At 38.8% G+C, this 19,821-nt stretch overlaps 1 protein-coding gene across 1 annotated transcript in view; it reads left to right on the forward strand.

Moving 5' to 3' along the window:
• LOC124775814 (regulating synaptic membrane exocytosis protein 2-like) overlaps positions 1-19,821 on the forward strand; it is a 966,162-nt gene that overhangs the window by 267,012 nt on the left and 679,329 nt on the right. Inside the window, exons 9-10 of the mRNA XM_047250647.1 lie at positions 4,060-4,149; positions 17,268-17,446. Of these exons, the coding sequence (XP_047106603.1) occupies positions 4,060-4,149; positions 17,268-17,446 (269 nt within the window). The remainder of the gene's footprint in view (positions 1-4,059; positions 4,150-17,267; positions 17,447-19,821) is intronic.

Genomic DNA, 19,821 nt, shown 5'->3' on the forward strand with positions numbered 1-19,821 from the left:
CTTAACACTTTGCAGGCAGGTTTCATATGTTTTTGCACTTTGTTTTTTAGTGTCTTTCATAATACTGCATTACACAAAGGTTTTGTAGTGTCCTTTCCACATACTATATGCATAACAAAAAAATAAAAATACAAGTACAAAAATAAACTTTTATATACATTGCAGTCTGATTGTCATTTTGTTACAGTACATTCTGTTCAATTATAATTTCGCCACATTGTTCAATTCCAATTATATGAGTACACTTTTTTGCTCTCGTTTGGTTTTACATTCTTTACTTAACGTTCATACTATAATAGACTCGTTTTTCCTTTATGGCATAAACTGACATACATTTCACTCCAGTTCACAGCGATCTCTTTTCGGAGCATATTTATCAGTTTTAAAGAATTAAAGAAGTAAACAATAGTCACTACAACAGATTCTATGTGCTGCTTAAATAACTACGCAAGGCCTCTCCTCTTTAGCATTTTCAAGGAAGGATCTGCACACTACAGGGTTGAGGAAGTCTCATGGAAAAGCATTCATGTGCTCAGTTACATCTCTTTACTAGACTTAATTGTGATCCCCAGAACAAAAATAGTTTGTTGTTTATAAACGTAATGTTAACCTGATGATACCCATCGTATCGAATACTTATTCAGTAATTAGAGTGCACCTCAGTATTTACTTGTTAAGTTCATTGTATAAAGGATAATCATTTCATATGCTGAGCTATACAGAGTTGTGCAATGAGTGTACAATGTTGTGTACAATGAGCCTAAAACAGTGTTTATGTAAGTAGCAAACATGTACAAAAATTTCAATGTAAATCAGGTGTTTGATGCTTTCATGAGTAGTTGATGCTCACAGTAGCTAGGTTTCGACCCCTTGATTATTTGGTAGTGCTCCACCTTTGTTCAGCATCGTGATATGCGACGCACTGCAACTGTATTCTTCTACATGTATTTTCACACTATCACATTCATACATATCACAGACTTAACAACTATATTTACTTGTGGTGCATCCCTTTCTTATGTTTGTATGGTACCTAACACTTGACAAGCATTTATCTTTCTTCACTTCAGGACGTGTCGGTGCATTGTTCCCTGGAAGAAAAAACTTAATACTAACTTATAACTAAATCGTCATAGATAAGTGTACAGTGAGTGGCTCAGTGGTCACTAATACCTCTTTCATATATTCAGCCATGTATTCATTTACTTCAGTGTGCAGTCATGATATCACAAATTCATTTAATTTCATGTGTGCATCTCTACTTACCTTATAAGCATGAAAGATAAAGTGTATTATAGGCATGGTGCAACTTCATATTCAGCTTGTCACTTACACTGTACTCGCTTGTTTACCTCCAGCAAGAGTTTTCTGGTCCCTCAATTCTAATTAGTGCGTGCATTTTCAATACTTAAATTTTTAAATATATAGATATAATGTACACAGTAATGTAACTTCAGTAAATATTTTGTAGTTTAGTATCCCTTTCTGTGTATATAAAAGAAAAAACCTGAAAATAAAACTTAAGTTGCAAAGGAAATGCACCGTATACAACAACAAAACAGTGCTCATACAAGCGTCTGCCAACAGCAAAGTGTGTCAAAGGCTTTAGGAAGACTATGCAATGCTTTATAACAACAAATTGCCTCCGATGAGCGTGACGTGACAACTGTTTAAATTAAATTTGTTTGAGCAGTTGCGGGTGGGCTCTTGCACATGTGCAGTTGAGTCGTGTATGAGTAGTACCTTCTCCCACTTCTGGTCACAGAAGTGTGGCTGGGCGCCACTACTTAATATTTCCCCGGTTCGGAAATCTGTGGTTGATGCACAGAGCAGTCTGAGTTGTTGATGGGAGATGGGTCATCTCCACGTGACCTGTTTTTATGTTCAGTGATTTTGTTGTTTCCTCTTCGTTTATTGCTCTCACATAAAATGTTAACAAAATGAATCTTTGTGGCCGGGAGCTATAAAATGAATTAAAAACGTTCCCATAATACGGAAGGCTAAAATATGTTATTAGTTTCAGATTTTATTTCCACCTTTCTGACAGTCAGGCATTAAGGCCTTATAGAACAATGAAGTTATTTTTGCCGGTTTGCTAAAGAGATAAGCTTTTATTAATCTTTTCTGCTGAGGCAGTCAATTTATTTGAAACGAAGTGTTTAATTTCGCACTATTGGCTAGTTTCAACTGTTCACTGCATTTCAAGTGCACGTATGGCATTATGCCTTAATAAAGAACCAAACATGAGATAATACAGTACTGATACTCCAAGAAAATTTACATACGAATGTGCATTTTAATCCGAATTATGCATTTTAGTATCGTTCACGAAATTCCGACGCTCTTGAAGTATCTTCTTTTGTCTTGATTCTTTTATGTCATAATGTAAGATCTTTTAATGTTTTACATGTACGAACATAAGGGCTTCCTGCGTCATTGTAGCTGCGCAAGCGCGGTGACGTATGTTATCTGGCGCTCTGTTGCAACTGCTGAAATGAACCTATTTGTAACAGGTCGCGGGAAAATATTGCGAATGGTGGTTTGAAAAATGTTACATTCAAAGCAGATTTCGTTTTACGTAAGATGAACTGTGTGTGAGAATGTACCATGAATTTCTTAAATCACAAAGCGTTTGACTCTCGTTTAAAACTCAACTCTTTGAGGACGACAATTTAGAAGAATTTCGAGCCCAGATGATCAGACATTTACGTCGTTGTTAAAAATTTTACCGGCGCATTTGTGTGATGTATCTTTTAGTGTAACACGCGCAAAAAAAATCAACATTATATGTGGAAGCTTAGCTTCTCTTCCAGCTTATTAAGCTTTGAGACCAATATTATATGTGAATGCTATGTACCGGGTGATCAAAAAGTCAGTATAAATTTGAAAACTTAATAAACCACAGAATAATGTAGATAGAGAGGTAAAAATTGTCGCACATGGTTGGAATGATATGGGGTTTTATTTGCTAGATGCATGAAAGATCCTTTCCATGTCCTTTTCCTTCACCCTTCTTCCTTCCCATTCAGTCCTGCCTGAAGAAGGATCCACTAGCTCTGAAATATTGCCAAATTACATCCGTCTTTTATGTGTGTGTTCAGTCACCGCTTGGTGAGTAGATTTTTAATATACCCAATTAAATAGTTTTGTCAATAATTGATTGTTTTCGTTGTTATGTATGTATGCTTTGGTTGATTACAATACTATCATCATCTGTTGTGTATTAGACGGAAAATCGTTTATGTATACAAGGAACATAGCGGACCTAAGATTGAGCCTTGGGGAACACCATACATGATTTCTTCTCAGTCAGACTACATTGGTTGAATTGTTATGCACAACTTTCTGCATTCTTTCAGTTAGATATGACGTTATCATTTGTTTGGCTATACCATCAATCCCATAAAATCCCACTTTATGTAGGAGAATTTTGTGATTCACACACTTGGATGCCTTAGATACATGACAGTAAATACCAACTGGTGCTAAGTGAACATGTAAATAAATGGCATACTAGTAAATGGCATATTCAGTAGAGCAAGTCTTCAGAAATCCAAACTGTGATTTACTGAGAATATTACTGTTGCTCAGGTGATGTACTATTCTAGAATACATCACCTTAGAAATTTTGGAAATTATGTCAATAGTAAAACAGGTCAGTAGTTATTAACATCTCTCCTATAACCCTTTCTTTAAAAGGAATTCAACAATGCCATATTTCAGTCCCTGGAAAAATGCCTTGAGTTAATGATGCATTACATATTTCATATAAGGCAGAGCTTATTATATGCTAACAAATCTTTAGCACTCAATTGGAGACACCATCCAATCCAGGTGAGCTTTTATTTTAGAGAGAATATATAATTTTCTTAATTTCAGAAGGCGAAATTGGTAATACATTCATACGATCGAATTTTATGAGAGTTGCTTTTTCAACATACTGCCATGATTTTTTTCTTGAACTGCTTGCCGTATACTTTCTACTATATATAATAAATCTCTATTAAGTATATTTGCTATATATGACTCATCATTTACAGCATTTTCTATTGGTTGCAGGTGGTTATAGAGCTCAGTGTAGCACCCTTAGATGAAGAACCTGAATGGTATTATCTGAGTGCACATGAAGAAATTCTTCCCTCCCATGGGGTGAGTATGTTTTAGCTATCATCAGTTAACACTGAAAATTACACTTCATCCAAGAGTGGTTCATATTATAACATTGAAAAATGTGATGAAAATTTTAAATGATTTTCAAGAATTTTGAAAAGTAATAATTGTGGTTTTGAGAAATCTCAATCAAAAATGAGGAGAAACATTTTGTACTGCAGAATAGCAACATGCTATAGTGGCTACTAGAATTTTTTTTAAAATTTCTATTAATTAATATTTATGTATATTCACTCACCTGTAATCATTATCTACACAATCCTTTTCAAGAAATTAAATTTATGAAACACATCGATTAGGGAATAAGTTGGGAGCAGAGGAAATACACGTTGTTTAAATGTAGCCCTAAAATTGTGTTAGTGACACATACACAAAGAATATACTAGGTGATAATTTTTTTTCCCCAAATGGACTTGAGGGGGGGGGGGTTGCTTTTTAAATAATGAAATGAAATGCATGTCATTATTTATTTTTAACACATTTGTTACATTTTATTTATTTGTAATTTGCACTTATACACTCCTGGAAATGGAAAAAAGAACACATTGACACCAGTGTGTCAGACCCACCATACTTGCATACTTGCTCCGGACACTGCGAGAGGGCTGTACAAACAATGATCACACGCACGGCACAGCGGACACACCAGGAACCGCGGTGTTGGCCGTCGAATGGTGCTAGCTGCGCAGCATTTGTGCACCGCCGCCGTCAGTGTCAGCCAGTTTGCCATGGCATACGGAGCTCCATCGCAGTCTTTAACACTGGTAGCATGCCGCGACAGCGTGGACGTGAACCGTATGTGCAGTTGACGGACTTTGAGCAAGGGCGTATAGTGGGCATGCGGGAGGCCGGGTGGACATACCGCCGAATTGCTCAACACATGGGGCGTGAGGTCTCCACAGTACATCGATGTTGTCGCCAGTGGTCGGCGGAAGGTGCACATGCCCGTCGACCTGGGACCGGACCGCAGCGATGCACGGATGCACGCCAAGACCGTAGCATCCTACGCAGTGCCGTAGGGGACCGCACCGCCACTTCCCAGCAAATTAGGGACACTGTTGCTCCTGGGGTATCGGCGAGGACCATTCGCAACCGTCTCCATGAAGCTGGGCTACGGTCCCGCACACCGTTAGGCCGTCTTCCGCTCACGCCCCAACATCGTGCAGCCCGCCTCCAGTGGTGTCGCGACAGGCGTGAATGGAGGGACGAATGTAGACGTGTCGTCTTCAGCGATGAGAGTCGCTTCTGCCTTGGTGCCAATGATGGTCGTATGTGTGTTTGGCGCCGTGCAGGTGAGCGCCACAATCAGGACTGCATACGACCGAGGCACACAGGGCCAACACCCGGCATCATGGTGTGGGAAGCGATCTCCTACACTGGCCGTACACCACTGGTGATCGTCGAGGGGACACTGAATAGTGCACGGTACATCCAAACCGTCATCGAACCCATCGTTCTACCATTCCTAGACCGGCAAGGGAACTTGCTGTTCCAACAGGACAATGCACGTCCGCATGTATCCCGTGCCACCCAACGTGCTCTAGAAGGTGTAAGTCAACTACCCTGGCCAGCAAGATCTCCGGGTCTGTCCCCCATTGAGCATGTTTGGGACTGGATGAAGCGTCGTATCACGCGGTCTGCACGTCCAGCACGAACGCTGGTCCAACTGAGGCGCCAGGTGGAAATGGCATGGCAAGCCGTTCCACAGGACTACATCCAGCATCTCTACGATCGTCTCCATGGGAGAATAGCAGCCTGCATTTCGACGGTACGTCCACCCGGCCTGCCGCATGCCCACTATACGCCCTCGCTCAAAGTCCGTCAACTGCACATACAGTTCACATCCACGCTGTCACGGCATGCTACCAGTGTTAAAGCTCTGTATGCCACGGCAAACTGACTGACACTGACGGCGGCGGTGTACAAATGCTGCGCAGCTAGCGCCATTCGACGGCCAACACCACGGTTCCTGGTGTGTCCGCTGTGCCGTGCGTGTGATCATTGCTTGTACAGCCCTCTCGCAGTGTCCGGAGCAAGTATGGTGGATCTGACACACCGGTGTCAATGTGTTCTTTTTTCCATTTCCAGGAGTGTAGATTAGAAAATGAGACACTTAAAGTAGTAAAGGAGTTTTGCTATTTCCGGAGCAAAATAACTGATGATGGTCGAAGTAGAGAGGATATAAAAGGTAGACTGGCAATGGCAAGGAAAGCATTTCTGAAGAAGAGAAATTTGTTAACATCGAGTATAGATATAAGTGTCAGGAAGTCGTTTCTGAAAGTATTTGTATGGAGTGTAGCCATGTATGGAAGTGAAACATGGACAATAAATAGTTTGGACAAGAAGAGAATAGAAGCTTTCAAAATGTGGTGCTACAGAAGAATGATGAAGATTAGGTGGGTAGATCACGTAACTAATGAGGAGGTATTGAATAGGATTGGCGAGAAGAGAAGTTTGTGGCCCAACTTGACTAGAAGAAGGGATTGGTTGGTAGGACATGTCCTGAGGCATCAAGGGAACACAAATTTAGCATTGGAGGGCAGTGTGGAGGGTAAAAATCATAGAGGGAGATCAAGAGATGAATACACTAATCAGATTCAGAAGAGGATGTAGGTTGCAGTAGGTACTGGGAGATGAAGGAGCTTGCACAGGATAGATTAGCTTGGAGAGCTGCATCAAACCAGTCTCAGGACTGAAGACCACAACAACAACAGGTTTTTTGTTGTACATATAGAAAAAGTATTTCAGTGTAAAGGTATACCACTCATGTGAGATGAAGGAACTGGAGTATAGATTAGTTTTCTTTTGGAGGGGGGGGGGGGGGGAAGACTAAGATAGAGACATGTTTGTACTGCACTATTTGACATTACACTGTCAATTAAAACGGAGGGTGGTGAAGAACAGATAAAGGAAAAGTGGTTCTGTATTTATTTACTGCAACTGTTTCTTAGCACAGTAAGGATATGAAACTCTCCATTACCAACAGACATTGATTATTGTCATTGAAGTATGGCTCATGATCTTAGAGTTGTGCAATTGCTACATAGTAGGGGGGAAAAGCAGAAATATTTTTCATTTGTACTACATATCTGCATATTACACTACTCTTTACAGTGTGAGTTTAGTTCCACTGCATTTATTCCAACTTAAACTGTTCAACAAGAGATCAAATGCAATTATATTGAATAAGTCTGCCATTGCAGTGGTGTTTGTAACTGTGCTATTTGTACCTGATGCTAGCTTCACGTTCATTTAAGCAAATACCGCTACTTGATGTGATAAATATCAAGTACAGCCACATATTATGATAAATAATTTGGCTTAATGCTGTAAATCTGTGTTAAGCCAGTCTACTACTATATGTTATGTATTATAGAGGGAAAGATTTTTGCTACAATGGAAACTGTCACAAGAATGTGTGTGGATTTCATTCTGACTGAAGAACCTGCTTTGTGTGGCCTTGGAACAAAAGATAATGTAGCACTGAGGTATAAAACATCCGAGCTTTCAACAGCTGTCTCCGCCAGCATCATCGGGAGTTAAAATCACTGACTGTCAGGCCTGGCACAGTACTCTGCTTATAGAGATGCATCTGTATATGCAGACCACTGTGCCAGCACTGCAATCAGCGATTTTAACTCCCCATGACGATGGCAGAGACAGTTATCAAAAGCTCGAGTGTTTTATTTGGAGTGACACAGCTTGTTAATCCAGAAGGTTTTATTGAAGCATGCCATGACAAAAGACTCTGCGGACACAATACAGTACAAACATTGAGCTTTCTTTCTTACGAATGCCAAGAAGTCATTGGCAGGTGGTAAAATTGTTCCCACGTTATTAATAGATATCGTTCTAAAAACTATATACTTCGTCAGAAATCATTACACTTAAAGTATAGCACATTTCTCCGCACCAGTGTCATGGTTTAATTATTGACTGTACTAATTGACTTTGTGTAACTTAACTTAATGCTCCAGCCTTCAGTATAGTGGAAATATGTTCATAGGGAATACGTTCATGCTATACATACAGTTTGATCTACAATATTAAACAGCTAACCGGAGCACAGTCACCTGATACCAGTTGCAGGATTTCTGTCTAATGGCCTCCAGGCACAACCAAAATTTGATTTTCAGTACTTCATATAATTGTTGACCCAATTAAAAACTTTAAGCTGTCATAATCTACCCATTAAGAGTATGTTAATGGTTTAACACAGTAAGTCAAATACTACAGTTAGAAACTGTGCATGTCTTTAAGCAGCATAACTCATAATGTGCCAATTAACCGAACTTCTTCACCCACTACTGGACTCGCATTCGGGAGGACGACGGTTCAATCCCATGTCTGGCCATCCTGATTTAGGTTTTCCGTGATTTCCCTAAATTGCTCCAGGCAAATGTCGGGATGGTTCCTTTCAAAGGGCACGGCCGACTTCCTTCCCCGTCCTTCCCTAATCCGATGAGACCGATGACCTCGCTGTCTGGTCTCCTTCCCCAAAACAACCAGCCAACCAATCTTCACCCACTATCTGAGAATGAAAGCACTTAGCAACTTTTAACAAACTTACTCACAATTTCAAAACCTTCACAAATTTTTTTCTGGCTGATGCACCTATGGAATGAAGAAAGGAAAGAAGTTTATCATTTACTACAATTTTGTTTTTCACGCAGTAAAACTTCAGCATCAAATATGACATTTAATTTTATTAGTTCTTTACTTCTAACTCTATTCACAATACATTTTGTGGGTAGTATCCACATATACCGCTTATTGTACCTGTAAAATCGTCATTGTGCAACACATAGTTCAAGGGGATGATGTCATAAACATTGAGAAGCGTGCAAAACTATATTTTGCTTAAAATAGAGTGAAAATTACTCAGACTGTATTGTCCAGTAGTTGATAATGAGGTCATGTAGCAACTTCCAGCAAACTTTAAACATAATTTTAAACCTTTTCTATACTTTTTCTCACTTACATGCTTAATGTCAAATATTTAACACATTAACTCATTTTTAAATTAATCAAATGTGTGAGACTGTTTTATACAAGTGAGTTCGGTTCTTTAAAGAATTGTTACTTTGCCGGTGAAATGCTGTGTCAATAGTTTTTTGGTATGGTATCAGTGTTACATTTCCTGTGTGTTATCTGTAGTGCTTTGATGTTCAGCATTAGTAGATTTATTTAGTAAGTTTATCTCAACTGCCCCCCTGAATGTTTCCTGAGGTGACCTTACTAGTCAGTACCACCTAACCCTGTTATAGCAGTCTTCACTGGACTTCATCTCCTTGTGCATTGATGGCTGCTGAAAGAATGTTAATTGTCTTCAAAGCTACTTGAATTATGTAAATGACTAAATTTTAAACCTTTATGTTACAGCAGTCTTCACTGACTTTGTCTCCTTGTTCATGGAAATAGAGCATTATATGTGTCCAAGATACTTGAATATTGCAAATGAGTGAATTTTAAATCTTCTGTATTCATACTTTCTCTTACAAAACAAACTCCTATTCAAAGTAGATTGGCAGGTCTTTTGAAAATGATGTTGCTTGGACAGGATCAAGACAAGATGTTTTCTGTGCACAAGAAAGTTCAACGGTCATTTGTCATGGTGACCATTGTAGCCATGACCTTTTTATCTTCTTCTCCTTGCCTTCTAAACATTTTCAAACCATGACACCAAGGAACAAGCAGCCCCTTACAGCAGGTGGAAATGCTCACTCACTGCCGTGCCTTGTAGATGTGATGGGTTCAAGATGTTGTCCCATCTGCACATATCATAATAATATCTGTCACAGTAGGATGTTTTGACACTTACTTATTGCTAAACATCATGAACATCTTGTGTCATCATGGTAGCCTGGAAGGGGGACATATCATTTCCTAAAAATGTCATATCACACTTCATAGCACCCCGCTGACACTAAACATTATTTACAATTAATGTCCCTTTGGACCTTCTCAGGATGAGACCATCACCCTTCTCTTTTTGCCCTAGTCTCAATAACTTTCTCTTCTGTCTCCATTAATCAGTCCAATCTCAGTATCTTTCACTTCTGGCTTTATTAATCATAGTTTGGTTTATAGATTACTCTTTTTATATTTATCAAGCAGATTGTCTTTGCACGCACAGTTTCATATTTGTTACAGTATCCGCAATATCATTTACCACTTCTGTATATACATGACTGCAACCATTTGTACATATGCAGACTTTCTTTTTAAGAATCAGTGAGAACCTTGCTCTCCACCTCAACCATTATATCTTAAAATTACCTTTTACGTTATCTTTATTTCAGTCCCTATGCTTAATATTTCACTATGCCAGGAGACTATCTTTCTTATTTAGTCATCTCTCATAATATAGCTGCAACTTTATATCTTCTGTTGTTTTAGCCAGTCATTTGTAAAGTTCTACTATATATGTCAAATATCTTATGGAACCTATTCTCATTGCCTTAACCTACCCCCATACAAGTTTTGTGGATTATTTCCCCTTTACTTTTGTTAATATCTACGCTCAACATAATGTTGCTATACTAACTAGAATATTTTCATGTGAGATATTTCACAAGCTTCCTTTTGTCTATCACCTAACGTAAATAATATCCCTGGAAATAAACACAGGTCTTTGAGAGTTTTTGGAAATTACCATTGTCCTTTGCATAATCTATGAGCAATTTGTAGCAAATTGGCATTTGTAGTTTAATTACTATAGCAGATTTTCTAACTAACATGTTGTATTAGATCTAGTTTTCCATTAAAGAGGAGTAGCCCTATATATTCTCCACATTTATAGAAAATTAACTCTGTTTTCAAGTTTGCTAACAACTGTAATTAATCTCAAAACATTTTAGGAAACTAGTAGTTTTTACCACAGGTTTTTGTGCTGCATTAACAGGAGTCTCGTTTTGTGTATTTGCTTCAATTCTTATAGGGAACAAGCAACCTTTTAACTCAACAAGTTAACAGAGAATCAGTGGGATTAATTTAAAGTTATTTCTTCACTCCCTTATGATACATTGCACAAGTCAAAATGGATCCCCACTATTAACGACGTTCTCAAACACGGGATGAGTTAGTTGATGTTCATAAGCATCTGGAAATTGCCATAACTACTGTGAAACAGTTGACAGCTGCTGCGAATATGTGTGTTGGAAGAGCTCCTGAGAGTTGTGTGCCTGTGGTACCTGTACCATAGGTACCTCATGTGCTATCCTCTCCCATGAATCTTGTCTCGGTGGCAGAAAATACGGGATCTGTTATTACTCATCCACTTGACTGTGAATGGTGTGTCAGTGGTAGATCTACGCATCCTGTACAGGGTGGACAGGGACCAGGGAGGGCTCAGGTATTTTACTGTCCCCCTAACCAACGAGTTTGAGGTGCTATCTTTCACTGAAACTGAAATGGAGCCAGTGGATCTCACGTCACCTGTTTTGGGGAAACGTTTTTTGTCATGTGTGAAGAGGAGGCAAACACAAAAGGGTAGGGGTGTATTAATCATTGGTGGTTCAAATGTACGGTGAATGATGGGACCACTTAGGGAAGTGGCAGCAAGGGACAGGAAAGGACTCTAGGTGCATTCAGTGTGTACACCTGCAGGCCTCATTCAACATGTTGAAGAGGTTGATCCAGCAGTCATTGAGCAAACAGGATACAACCAACTTTAGATTGTGGCGCACATTGGAACAGATGATGCCTGTCATCTGGGCTCCAAAGTCATTCTTGGGTCATTCCAGAGACCGGCAGAGAAGGTTGAGAAGACAAGCCTTGGGCATGGAGTTTCAGCAAAGCTTATAATTTGCAGAATTGTCCCCAGAACTGTTTGTGGCCCTTTGTTTCTGAGTCAAGTGGAAGCTCTGAGCCAGAGTCTTTAAAAATTATGTGATGAGCTATGCTCTGACTTCTTGAACCTGAGCCAAAGGGCGGAGTACTGTAGGGTGTCCCTAAATGGGTCAGGTACACATTTCATGTAGCTGACTGTGTGTGGAGTGCACACAAGGTTCTTTTTTAGAAGAGGTAACGCTTCGTCCAATTCTTATAATGCTAGCTGTAGGAAAGTTAGAAGTATCAGTGTAACGTCGAAAGAAATGCCTCTCACAGGTGAGAGTATTACAATCCTAATGGTAAACTGCCAAAACATTCGCAACAAAGTGACAGAGTTTGGAGCCCCCATGAAAAGCAGTACAGAAAGGTGATTGAAACCTGAAATTGATCGCAGTGGGATTTTTGGGAAAAATTTAAATGCGTATCAAAAGGATAGGCAAATGGGAAATGGAAATGGTGTATTTGTCACAGTAGACAAGAAAATCAAATCCACCAAGGTAGACATTGAAGCTGCAAGTGAGATTGTTTGGGCAAGACTCAGTATCAGTGATGGGCATAAAATGATAATTGGATCCCTCTATTGCCCACCAGACTTATCTCCTGATGTAACCAAAAGCTTTAGAGAAAACGTCACTTCACTTGTACTTAAGTTCCCCAATCATACTGTAATCATCGTTGGAGACTTTAATCATCGACTAATTATTGGCTAAGTTACAGTTTGGTATGGTGGGCATGTAAGACATCATGTGAAACTTTATAAAAGCTTTCTCTGAAAACTACCTAGAACAGGTAGTTAGGATCCCCACTCATGATGGAAATATATTGGATCTAATGGCAACAAATAGACCTGACCTCCTTGAGGATGTCCGCACCGAAACTGGTATTTGTGACCATGGCATGACTGTGGCAACAATGATTACCAAAGTATGAAGGACAGCTGAAACAAGCAGAAAGGTTTACATGTTCAATAAACTAGATATAAAAAAGTCAATAGTGTCATATCTCAGTGAGTAACTTGAAACCGTCAGCACAGAGCAGGGGCATATAGAGGAACTCAGGCTCAAGTTTAAAAGAATAATGGACTATGCACTGGATAGATATGTACCCTGTAGAACAGTTCATAATTGGAGGGAACCTCCATGGTATACGGTCACTGTAAAAAAATTTGTAAAGAAACAGAGATTACTGCATAATAGGTGTAAGACAGAGCATAGGGCTATAGATAGAGAGATGCTGAATGAAACACATTTGACTGTCAAAAGAGCAATGTGTGATGCCTTCAGTGACTACCAGGGCAGAATATTGTCAAGTGATCTTTCACAGAATCCAAAGAAATTCTGGTCATATGTTAAGGCTATTAGTGTCCAGTGTTCAGTGTCCAGCTGTTAGTGTCCAGTTCTTAAAGAATGAGACAGGAACTGCAATTGAGGGTAGCAAAGCAAAAGCTGAAATGCTTAACTCCATTTTTAAATGTTCCTTAACAAAGGAAAACCCAGGAGAATTACCCCAATTTAATGCTCAGACCACTGAAAAGATGAATGAAATAAGTATCAGTGCCAGTGGTTTGGGAAATAGCTAAAATCTCTAAAATTGAACAAAGCTCCAGGGCTCGACAGAACCTCTATCAGACTTTGTACAGAATTTGTGGCTGAGTTAGCCCCTATCCTAACTGTAATCTATCTTAGATCCATTGAACAAAAAACCATGCCTATTTCTTAGAAAATGCACTGGTCACATCAATCTACAAAAAGGATAGTAGAAGTTACCCACAACACTACTGTCTAATATCCTTGACATCGATTTGTTATAGAATCTTAGAACATAAAAAAAATGAAATGATCATGTGGCATTGTTGGCTGGGAGGCCCCATCTGGGGAAGTTCGGCTGCCAAGTGCAAGTCTTATTTCAGTCAATGCCAAACTGGTCGACTTGTGTGCTGGTGATGAGGATGAAATGATGATGAGGACAACACAACACCCAATCCACAAGTGGGAATTGAACCTGGGCCTGCCATTTGGGAGGAAGGCATGTTACCACTTAGCTAAGCAGGCAGACATCTTAGAACATATACTGAGCTCAAACTTAAAGAGACACTGGATTAAAAAAAGAAAAAGAAAAAAAAAAGGTCAATCATATGAATCCCAACTCACACTTTTATTGCACGACATACTGTACTGAAAGCTTTGGATCAAGGTAATCAGGTAGGTGCTGTATTTCTTGATTTTGAAAAGCATTTGACTGAGTACCACACTTACACTTATGTCAAAAGAACGATAATATGGGGTATCAAGTGAAATTTATGACTTAATTGAGAAGGTTTGGCAAGGAGGACACAACTTGTTATCTGGGATGGAGAGTCATTGTTAGATGTGGAAGTAACTTTAGGTGCTTCCCGAGGAAGTGTGTTGGGACATTTACTGTTCATGTTGTGTATTAATGACCTTGCAGACAATATTAATAGTAAAATCAGACTTTTTGCAGATAATGCAGTACTCTGAAATGAAGTACTATCTGAAAGAAGCCGCATAAATATTCTGTCAGATCTTGATAAGATTTCAAAGTGGTGCAGAGATTACCAACTTGCTTTAAATGCAGAAATGTAAAATTTTGCACTTCACAAAACCAAAAAATGTGCTATTATGACTATAATATCGATGAGTAACTGTTGGAATCGACCAACTCATACAAATACCTGGGTGTAACATTTGTAGGGATATGAAATGGAATTATCACATAGGATCAATTGTGGATAGAGCATGTGGTAGACTGAGGTTTATTGGTAGAATACTGGAGAAACACAATCAGTCTACTTGTGTGACTGGTTCTAGAATATTGCTCAAGTGTGTGGGACCCGTACCAGACAGGCCTAACAAGGGATATTGAATGTATACAGAGAAAGGCAACACAAATGATCACAGGCTTGTTTAATTCATGGGAGAGTGTCACAGACATACTGAATGAACTGAAATGGAAGACTCTTGAAGATAGACGTAAACTATTCCGAGAAAGTCTATTAACGAAGTTTCAAGACCCAGATTTAAATGATTACTCTAGGAATATACTACAAAAATGTATTGCTCACACAATGATTGTGAAGATAAGATTAGCATAATTACTATATGCACAGGGGCATTCAGACAATCATTCTTTCAATGCTCCCTACATGAATGGAATGGGAAGAAACCCTAATAACTGGTGCAATGGGACAAACCGTCTGCTGTGTACCTCATGGTGGTTTTCAGAGTATGACTGTCCCATCTTGTAGATGTAGATCTGCACATATCATAATAAGTTCTCCCACAGAGGAATATCCTACCACTTACTTTCCACTAAATGTCACAAACATTTTTTGTCATCATGGAAGCCTGGAAGCGGGACATATCATTTCATAAAAATTTAAAGCCACACTTCACTGGTAACTACAAGTTTTGTCACTAATACAACAAAGCACACACAACAATAAGAAGCAATACCATTCAACAGAGAATTTGACCTTCATTCCGCTATAAGATTTAATAAAATAAAATACCAATTCTGTCAAAAATTGGTAACGTGAAACTATGTATCAAATGCGAGAAAGTACGAAAAATGGGTACAAACAGAAGTCAAGCAGAATATGAACACATTATTTATAATGCAATTGAATTAGATAGTGCACAGACAGATGCAGTACACAGACAGATTTGTAAGCAGAAGCGAATATATGTGAATCCACAAAACACAGTATGACAAAACCAACTTCAGTTTTGTTATTGTTGTGGTCTTCATTCTGAAGACTGCTTTGATGCAGCTCTCCATGCTACTCTGTCCTGAGAAGCCTCATCATCTCCAAATAACTACTGCAACCTACACTGTTCTGCATCTGCTTACTGTATTCATCTCTTGTTCTCTTATAACTTTTACCCACAGCACTTCCCTCTGATTCTAAATTTGTGATTCCTTGGTATCTCTGAATGTGTCCTATCAACCAATCCCTTCTTTTAGTCAAGTTGTGCCACAAATTTCTTGTCTCCTCAGTTATACTCAGTATCTTCTCATTATCTCTGTTATATACAAAACAAAAATGAATGTTGCTGTTATTTACTTTACTCAGTATTTCCAGTTTGAACAAAAACCGAGCAGAACGCCAGTAATATGCTTACCATGCAATTTAAATAGTGCAATTCACACATTACATAGTAAGCTGGAAGAAATGTGTTTAAGTCTGTGCAATACTAGTTTTATTTTGTATGAAATAAAAACAAAAAGAAGTATTTACATCATCCAGTAGTAAAATAAGATGTAGCATTCTGAAAGACCTGACAGCAAACCAAGTTTACTGTATTGGAAGTTGGTATACAAGTTTCACGTACCTGGTTCTCACGCTCTGAAAATGCAGGTGGATGCCAGCATAATACAAGAAGACTGCAAAGAAACAAACAGAATGAAATGGTGAAATATCCATTGTTGACATTGCATAACAGAGCAGCAGGTATTTGTTGTGCCTTTTTTCAATAGTGAAGGTGTAAAACTAACTGAAATTTATCGTAGAGTAAATGCAATATAGTGAACATGCTTGTTCGTATAGCAATGTATAAATTGTGTAGGAATTTTCAAAATAGCATTAGTTGTGGCAGACACTTTCTGAAGAGGCCAGGTGTGCAAACTACCAAGGCCATTAAACATTGCAGAATGAAAAGTCATTAAAAAATTGCTAAGATGTTGTAATGACAGAAATAGCCAACATACTGGGGCATTAGTATAGCTCAGTAAACCACATTGTTGATAATGTACTTCACTTCTGCCTTTTCTCTTTTCTTGCCTAAGAATAATCTTTGTGAGTGCACGGGTTCTTTGGAGACCCTATGATAATAATAATACCTTTAATGTCTTTTGAGACTTCCATGTCAGAAGCTGTGTGCTCTGTGCTTGGTTTCATTTAAATGGTCATATATTTTATAGATTGGAGGTATTTGCAAATCTTATAGTCTTTTTCCAAATACTATGTATTTCTAAAGTACGCATCCTTTAATGTACATTCATTAATTTTTTGTATGTTGTTTTATTTTTCTATAGTAAAATCAAGTTCAGGTTATCTTATATTACTATAATAGTTTACTTTGGGACTTTTTATTTAACTTTTTCCACCAGATGACCTTTAGTCGTGTGTTTGGCTAAGATGTGGAAAGCTGGAGTCGTGGGATTCGGGTTCTAAAATTTCTAAAAAAAAAAAGAAAAATATTGTCAATCTTAATCATTTAGAAATGACTTTTCTCATTTTACAGAATAGGCGGGAACCAGGAGATGTGGAGCTGGCACTAACACCAACAGATCACTTGTCCCCCCCTAGTACAACATCACGATTGTCTGATTCTGACACATCTGAGTGTGATTTAGATGACATGGGGCGTGATCGGAGGATAGCAGATGGGGCCTCTATTAGCAGTATAGGCAGCTCTTCAAGGTACTGTTGCTGTTTTAAGTTTATCTAATAAAAATCCTAGATTTACTTGTACCTCTGCAGCTGTTATGGAAGTACATTTTTATGTCACTGTAATTTAGCTTTTCATGTCATAGTGTTCCTTTTCTGATGATCTTCTTACCCAGCTGTATCTCTACATCATATTGTTTCCTGCCCTTTTTACAGCTTCCTGTGGAAATGATTTTCTATATTTGACAATTTTTTCAGGAGCTGATTTCAAGTTTGTTTGACTGCATTTATGTTCATATACAGGTTGTGGTGTAGGCTTACAAAGTGTAGTCTGTATATTCATGGAGTAAGACATTAACAAATTCAAGGTCAAAAGCATGTGAGTTCCACCAATGCTTTACTGAGAGTGTAATTCATCAGCTGAGCTTGATACACTGCTAAGTGTTTCTTTGTGGTTTCAGAGAAATTACTAGGTATTTGTCTCAAATTTGTTGGTCACAGTCTTGAAATCTCATTAGTCAAGTCAGAACCCAAATCCTTTCTATTCTTGGAAGAGGAAATAGTTTGGAGGCAACAATTGAGGTGGTGCAATGTCAAAAATTGCTTTTACTGAGAAACTTGTGAATTTTTTGCTGCATGAGCTTGGTCGACAGTGGGTGGATACACAAGAGGTTAAGAAATTCAAGAGTGCTTAGGATTCAAGAAAACTATCATTTTAACCCCTAGTGATAAGACTTCACAGTTACATTTGAAGGAGGAGATGTGAATGCTTCATATGCGGTACCATTGCTAATAAAAACTCCTGCAGAAAAATGAGGAATGCCAACCACTCATTTATTGCTGACTGATGAGTGCTGCATAAACAAACCTTACAGCAGAGAGGTGTAACTAACTGTGGAAGCAGGGTTCTGTTTCTACTCTAAGTACACACCCTCACACACTTAAAAACATGAGTCTCACTGCAACTTTGTAAACACCTCTGTATGGTTGTATATAGAAGAAAAATTGTAGCATGAAAAGCTAGTAAGATCTGTACACTTTTTTGACGCTATGTTGTTAATGCATACCTCAACAAAAGTTTGGAATATCTTAAAAGTTTACTACAGTGACTTCTTATACTACACCCACTGAGATTTGTACAATACCTTATTCACAAAATAAACATAATTTCTTCTGAAAACAAGAATCATTTTGTTAGTTACAAAAAATCATTACAAAACCAAGCTGGCTCTCTCTTAACTGTACATCTTGAAAACAAACTCAGTAAAAATCTTCGTCTCATGACAATGACTATCAGTATTTAGTAGTGAGTCGTTGCCTCATCAGGAAAGAGGGAAGAAGAGGGAAAGACGAAAGGATGTGGGTTTTAAGGGAGAGGGTAAGGAGTCATTCCAATCCGAGGAGTGGAAAGACTTACCTTAGGGGGAATAAAGGACGGGTATACACTCGCACACACACACACACACACACACACACACACACACACACACACACACACACACACATCCATCCGCACATACACAGACACAAGCAGACATTTGTAAAGGCAAAGAGTTTGGGCAGAGATGTCAGTCGGGCGGAAGTAAAGAGGCAAAGATGTTGTTGAAAGACAGGTGAGGTATGAGCGGCGGCAAATTGAAATTAGCGGAGATTGAGGCCTGGCGGATAACGAGAAGAGAGGATATACTGAAGGGCAAGTTCCCATCTCCGGAGTTCTGACAGGTTGTGTGTGTGCGAGTGTTTACTTGTCCTTTTCCCCCCTAAGGTAAGTCTTTCCGCTCCTGGGATTGGTATGACTCCTTACCCTCTCCCTTAAAACCCACATCCTTTTGGTCTTTCCCTCTCCTTCCCTCTTTCCTGATGAAGCAACTGTTGGTTGCGAAAGCTTGAATTTTGTGTGTATGTTTGTGCTTGTTTGTGTGTGTATCGACCTGCCAGCACTATATATATATATATATATATATATATATATATATATATATATATATATAAAAAACAAAGATGATATGACTTACCACATGAAAGCACTGGCAGGTTGATAGAAACACAAACAGACACATACATACACACAAAATTCAAGCTTTTGCAACAAACTGTTGCCTCATCAGGAAAGAGGGAAGGAGAGGGAAAGACGAAGGGAAGTGGGTTTTAGGGGAGAGGGTAAGGAGTCATTCCAATCCCGAGAGCGGAAAGACTTACCTTAGGGGGAAAAAAGGACGGGTATACACTCGCACACACACACATATCCATCCACACATATACAGACACAAGCAGACATATTTAAAGACGGTTTTTTAAAGATGGTCTTTAAATATTTCTGCTTGTGTCTGTATATGTGTGGATGGATGTGTGTGTGTGTGTGTGTGTGAGTGTGTGAGTGTATACCCGTCCTTTTTTCCCCCTAAGGT

Source organism: Schistocerca piceifrons, chromosome 2 (assembly GCF_021461385.2).
Source record: "Schistocerca piceifrons isolate TAMUIC-IGC-003096 chromosome 2, iqSchPice1.1, whole genome shotgun sequence".
Taxonomy (NCBI): domain Eukaryota; kingdom Metazoa; phylum Arthropoda; class Insecta; order Orthoptera; family Acrididae; genus Schistocerca; species Schistocerca piceifrons.